Genomic DNA, 6,000 nt, shown 5'->3' with positions numbered 1-6,000 from the left:
TCATAACTTTGGCTAGCGGTCCAAAACCCTCTCTGAATAGGCATTGGAAGCAAGGGGTTTGAGGGTAAGAGGGGCCATGCCACCGTTGAACAGGCGATGTTTTACTAGTACATAAAATGACTTGAGGTGATTCTTTTTTGTCCCTCTCACCTTGAACGAGCCGTGCTAGCCACACAACTTTGAAAGTTACCGGATCTCTCTTTGGTGATGCCATATAATATGCTCAGATCATATGCTAGATCAGAGATGTAGTTGCGATCAATTTCCATAACATAAAGGTGCGCGAAGCAAGGTGTCTTGTTTTCGTTTACTCCTTAACTTGCCTTGTCTGCTTTGTGTCTATCTTCTGCTCAATCTGCCCTTCTCGTTTGCCGTCAAGAAGCGCGAGAAGAAGCCGAAGGACCATTGTTTTCCTCAAAGTGGGCTCTGCTTTCAGTTCGTGGGTTTGCTCGTCCCCTCCCGTAATGGGGGCTTTTGGGGACGACAACAATGCTTGTGCTGGCTCCTTCCTGGCTCACAGGATAGTCGGCGGCTTTATGGGAGGCTTCGTCCTCACTGCCGCCCTCTTCAGCCTCTCCTCCCGCCTCCTGGGTGTTGATGTCCTCCCCTTCCCCCCTCTTCTCCCTGCCCTGGGCTTCCTGTCGCGGAGGAAAAAATCTGAGAAGAAGAAGGTCAGGGTTTACATGGATGGCTGTTTCGACATGATGCACTATGGTCATGCCAATGCTCTCAGACAAGCCCGAGCCCTTGGAGATGAGCTTGTTGTTGGTGTGGTGAGTGATGAGGAGATCATTGCAAACAAAGGCCCTCCTGTCATGTCACTCGATGAGAGGTATGTCCCTTTTTACCCCTCATGAGCTTCGTGGATCTGGTTTGTTGACATTAGTTGCTTTGACACTTACCGGGATCAAGCTAATTACTTTTAAATTGGCTAACTTTCAGGATAGTAATGGTGAGTGGAGTTAAGTGGGTAGATGAGGTCATACCAGATGCACCCTATGCCATCAATGAGAGCTTCATGAGAAAGTTGTTTACAGAGTACAATATTGACTACATCATTCATGGGGATGATCCATGTTTACTACCAGATGGCAGTGATGCCTATGAGCTTGCAAAGAAAGCAGGTCGATACAAGCAGATAAAACGGACGGAAGGAGTGTCCAGTACTGATATAGTTGGTAGGTTCTTCTTGTCTCAACTCTCAGTGTGAGAAAACTGATTTTCACTGTAAATGTCTATGCTTTGCATGTTAAAGCGGATTCTAGGCGCTACTAGACCCACAAATACTACGCTGATTCTTTTCGTTTTGAAATACGAACTCGGGAAACTTATGTAGTTGTTTTTCTGTGTCAGATTAGGTGACAATCTTAACTCTCTAAAGCTTGGAGACTTATAGGCCGATATTAGATTGAGGTGTATAAGTGATGACTTGCCCTGGAAGGTTATGGACTGATCTTTGATTGTCAATTAGTGGTTACGGGGCCTTGCAATAGATATAAGTCTTTGATTTTAGAGAAATGGGATGCTTTTGATACAAATTGTGGTTTGGGCCTAACATGAACATCTCTACACAGCAGTTGCAGGAAAACGTATTTGTCTCTTAACCTTGAGAACTGAGTATCATTATTAGATTGCAGTTGAGGACACAGAATTGTCAGATGGTTTTTGCAATAAGTTTAGCCAGGTATATTTTTGGGGGCATCATTGCAAATAGTATTTGTTCTTGGTATTCATAAAGTCTTTTCTCATTACAATGACCTTGCTCCAATGCATATTACGTGAATGAATTATGGTATGAAGCGTCTATACAGACCACAACCTAGCGCTTAACGTAAGTTCTTAAGTGTGAAATCATGGTCTTGCAACTCATAAAGCTTTTGCGATGGAACTGTGTGTACCTGTAGGGGATTAGCAAATAGCTAATCCGGTTCTTGTACAGAAGGCTCTTGCCTTGGCAAATGCGTATAAATCCCCCAGAACTGTACAGGGTCATCTTAGAAGCCCCACTAGAGTGGCATTACCATATGTGCAAAGGGGAGAGAGAGATGCGCGAGAGCAAATCATCGCGTTGCATGAGACAAGGAAGAAGGCAAGCTTTCCATTAAAGTTGTGAGCACCTACACTCACTACTCACACACACATTGCAGTCACTTATTCTCCAAGAAAACAGCCTCAGCCTCAATTTTGGGCGCCCCCTCTTGGGATGAGATATTTTGGACCATGTGTTGATCTGCAGGTTGCTCTCCTACTGCAATGTGTCGAGTTTGCTCCTTTTGGTTTAATTCCTAGTACGTACCACCTTATAAAGTCTTGCCAGGGGCCTTAAAGAATTTAATTGAGCCTAGCCACTTCTTTACTAGCCGAATTCCAGTGCCGTTTGGCCCAACCATCTCGTGGTTGCCTGGCCTTGACTCTTGCGGGTGAAACTCTCGGCCAACAGCTGTTTCACACTTGCCATGCAATGTCCGGGCATCCTGGATTTCTTCTTCTATTACTTGTTCTTAGGGTTTAGGCTCCTCGGTCGGTATCTACAAGTTGGCTCCCTTCTTTAGGGCTTTGACACGTCAGCAGTTTGTGACATCTCCCCTTCTTGAAAGAGAGTAATCGTCCGCGATTACAACATATCTGCAAAACAACTCAAGTTAGCTCAAAAATTTCCGAGGGTCATTCCGAGGGACAATCAGTTTGCCCTTTTTGTTAAGGAGTTAGCTTCTCCTTTCGGCTCTTTTGATGAAGGAGTTAGCTTCTCCTTTCGTCCAGATCGGAACTCTTGAGATTCCGGAGTAGTAAAATTTGCAATCACACCCAGATCGTACTGATCTTCCACGAGTGTCTTGATACACTAAAATTACATACCTAGGCAATCTCATCCAATTAGGAATATTCAGTGGTTGGCACCTCACAATGCAACACAAGTGCTCACATATGTATGTTACAAGACATAGAAACATAAAGCCGCCGATGAACACTTCTCTTGCATAACCTAACAAGGTCCGGGCCGAGAGTCACAACAACAAATCCCCCCCCCCCCCCCCCCCCCCCCCTAAAATAAGCACAAGGGTTTGGGCCATGAGTAAAAACAACTCTTTTCAATCATCATTTCTGACTACTCCACGCGAGAGTAAAATCACCAATCATTGAAACCAGTATTAAAACCAGAGTCAAATATTTCAAATCGGCACCAAAACAGGCTCAAAATAGATACTATCCATTTCAAACAAATTCCAAACAGGATCATCAAACAAGATCACCAAACAAGTTTAAACAAAACTCAAACTTAAAAAGCAATCTTGACATCAGCCGAGCTTGAAAAGTCGACTGACTTTCTATCCTGAAACCTGCACCAAAAATTAGGGTTAGGTTCATTCCATAAGGTCGTAGCCGAGCATAGCATGGTCCATCAGCTCTTGGACAGACATTGTTTTCTTTGGCGGCGATGGTAGTCTCAAGATAGCAATCGCACTGAACCTCCAAGATCATCTGCTCGTGAAGAGACATCTACTGAGTGACGTCGAGAAATTTCAAGTTGTAATCTGCTAGGGTTTCCATGACAAGCATTTTAGGATACCCACTCTGCCAGAAGTTACACTCCGAAGGAAGATGTTAGAGACCATATAACTTCGGGCAAAAAGTTTTCTTGAAAGCTTGCCAAGTCCTTGGAAGTGTGCGGCTTGGTAGCTATAGACATCAACATCTGCATGACATTGCCTCTGAGAAAAGCAACAGCTCGAAACAAATCTTGGATCCTTCTCTTGCAAGTGATCTTTATGACGTATGCCCTGTAAGACATGAGTGGTGAAGAGGGGAGCGCGCTCGATGTGCGATGAAGTAAGGGTGGGAGTGGCCAATAAGTCCGAGGTCGGAGCACGAAGCTTAACTTTCCAATGACTTCACGAAGCTTAAATTTTCAACGAACTTTCGAAGTGCCACCTTGCTTTGTGTGCTCTTTGGTAGGACCGGTATGCTTTCAAAAAAGCACACGCCTGATGCTCTGATACCACTGTCACAAGACGGACACCACGTGCCGGGGTCGGAGCACGAAGCTTAAATTTCCAATGAACTTTCGAAGCGCCACCTTGCTCTATCTCCTCTTTGGTAGGATCAGTATGCTTTCAGAAAAGCACACGCTTGATGCCGTGATACCACTGTCACAAGACGAGCACCACGTGCCAATAGAAAAGAACAGACTGAACAGACTTTTAGCTCTTCAATAACAATTGAATTGAAAGAGAGACGACATGCTACACGGAGTGGCGAAATTCCAACCCAGAGAGTATTGGCCCCAAACCTTGGCGTCCCTTTCGGTATTTCTTTATACTGTAGCAACACAGTACAAGCCGGAACTCCAGACTTTACACCTCCTCCAGGAAGCATGCCCGAGAATGAGCCCATGGCCTCATATTTAAAGGCCCTAGGCCCCCAAAAGCAGTTTACAGTAAAAAGCCTTCAAACTCAAAAGCATATGGTCCAAAAGCAAAGCGAAAAAGCTGTCAGCGTAAATCTCAGAATTCCGTACAGCAGTCAACGCAAAATGCAAAAATCCGTACAGCCTTCCACGTCATCATGTTAGCACAATTTTCGAAATTTACGTAAAGTTGCCACGTCATCAGCTGCTCCATCAGCCTTTTCTCTGTGTGTGTGTGTGGGTCTTGCTTTATTTTAATCCTTTGTCACTTGGGGCCCCATCGGACGGGGTCCCCATAAGTTGGTAGGAGTTCTTCTTCTGTTACTTGTTCTTCTTAGGGTTTAGGCCCCTCGGCCGGCATCTGCAAGTTGGCTCCCTTCTTCAAGGCTTTGACACGTCAGCAATTTGTGACACGTGACATACCCCCCTCTTAAAATAGCAAACGCCCTCGATTGTATGCCATATATACATGCCATAGATGATTTAATGTGGTAAGCACCCTTTTATCATCGGCATGTATCCGCAAGAAAGACTGTCAAACATGTGTACAAATGACTTAATGAGACCTTCATACTTTTGTCAAACAATGTACACTTCTATTGCAATGAATCCTTATGTACATGTGAAGTGCTAGCTCTATTATCATTCCTCTTTTGAGCACGTGTCAAGCCCTTGGAAGTTTGACCTTGGCTCTACTCAAGTGATCTGAGTTGGAGAATACACGGGTTGTAAACCAAAAGCTTAAAGGTAAAGCTACAACACATTTGATGACTCTATTAGTTTACTTTCTTCCATCCACTTTGCATCCAAAGGTGTATAGTTTTCTAACTTCTTCAAATAATTGTCTTGCAACTTTTCCCTCAACTTTTCTTTCTTTTGGCATGTCCTTTAGAAGACTCGGCTGAGTCTCGCCTTCTCTGCATTTCTTGACCTCTGGGAAGCTTCAGAAGTCGCTTTTGCAAAGGACCTCTTTACTGAATTTTTCTTTGACGGACCCCCTTTCAAGTTGCCTTGAAATCCATTGTCTTCTCCCTTCAACAAGGCATGACCAGTGTTGGTAACTTCCATAAGGTGAGTAAACTTCCATAAGGCAAGTAAGGGTGCCCACTTTATTCTTTATGTAGTAATTCTTGAGCCCTTTAGGCAGCCCACAACATTACTTCTCTATCTGCTTTGTCAGTGGCACAAACCTGTTGGAAGTTACTTATGGACTGTTTTGGCCCAATTTTTTATTCAAATAGAGTTATAACCACTTGTGCCTTCACAAAAGTGTTCACTTATCATCTAAACAAGTTGTTAATGTGTAAAAGTTCAGTTTCAAACGTGAGAAAAAAAAGCGCTTATTATGTATAGGATAGAATCTACATTTGTCTGTGAGTTTGATGGCATTCAAGTCTTATACAAGCTATTACATACTCTTTGAGCAAATTAAACTCACTTTTGCATGCATCTATCACTAGAGAGATAATAAGCTGAATTTTGGTCGAACTTTGAAAATTTTCTAGAAAGTTGATTGTTTACTTTCCTGTGGGTTGCCATAGCTTGTCTAAGATCAATGATGACCAAAAATGCTATTTTTTGATGCATTGAACTCA

At 43.5% G+C, this 6,000-nt stretch overlaps 1 protein-coding gene across 5 annotated transcripts in view; it reads left to right on the top strand.

Annotated features, from left to right (window-relative positions):
* The first annotated feature begins 252 nt into the window (after nt 1-252).
* The window catches only part of PECT1 (phosphorylethanolamine cytidylyltransferase 1), a 43,961-nt gene continuing 38,213 nt past the window's right edge, over nt 253-6,000 (top strand). For 4 of the 5 annotated variants that reach the window (XR_015186539.1, XR_015186538.1, XM_086501049.1 and 1 more), the window contains exons 1-2: nt 253-832; nt 943-1,178. Coding sequence is in view for 3 of the 5 variants with exons in the window: in XM_086501049.1 (XP_086357175.1) it covers nt 465-832; nt 943-1,178 (604 nt within the window). In the remaining 2 variants the exon portion in view is untranslated. The remainder of the gene's footprint in view (nt 833-942; nt 1,179-6,000) is intronic. The other variant, XM_086501048.1, reaches the window with a different exon arrangement.

This window comes from Adiantum capillus-veneris, chromosome 26 (genome assembly GCF_014529385.1).
Source record: "Adiantum capillus-veneris isolate H3 chromosome 26, ASM1452938v2, whole genome shotgun sequence".
In the NCBI taxonomy this organism is placed as follows: Eukaryota; Viridiplantae; Streptophyta; class Polypodiopsida; order Polypodiales; family Pteridaceae; genus Adiantum; species Adiantum capillus-veneris.
The sequence above is the reverse complement of the archived record's forward strand: the minus strand, read 5'-3'. Positions and strand labels throughout refer to the sequence as shown.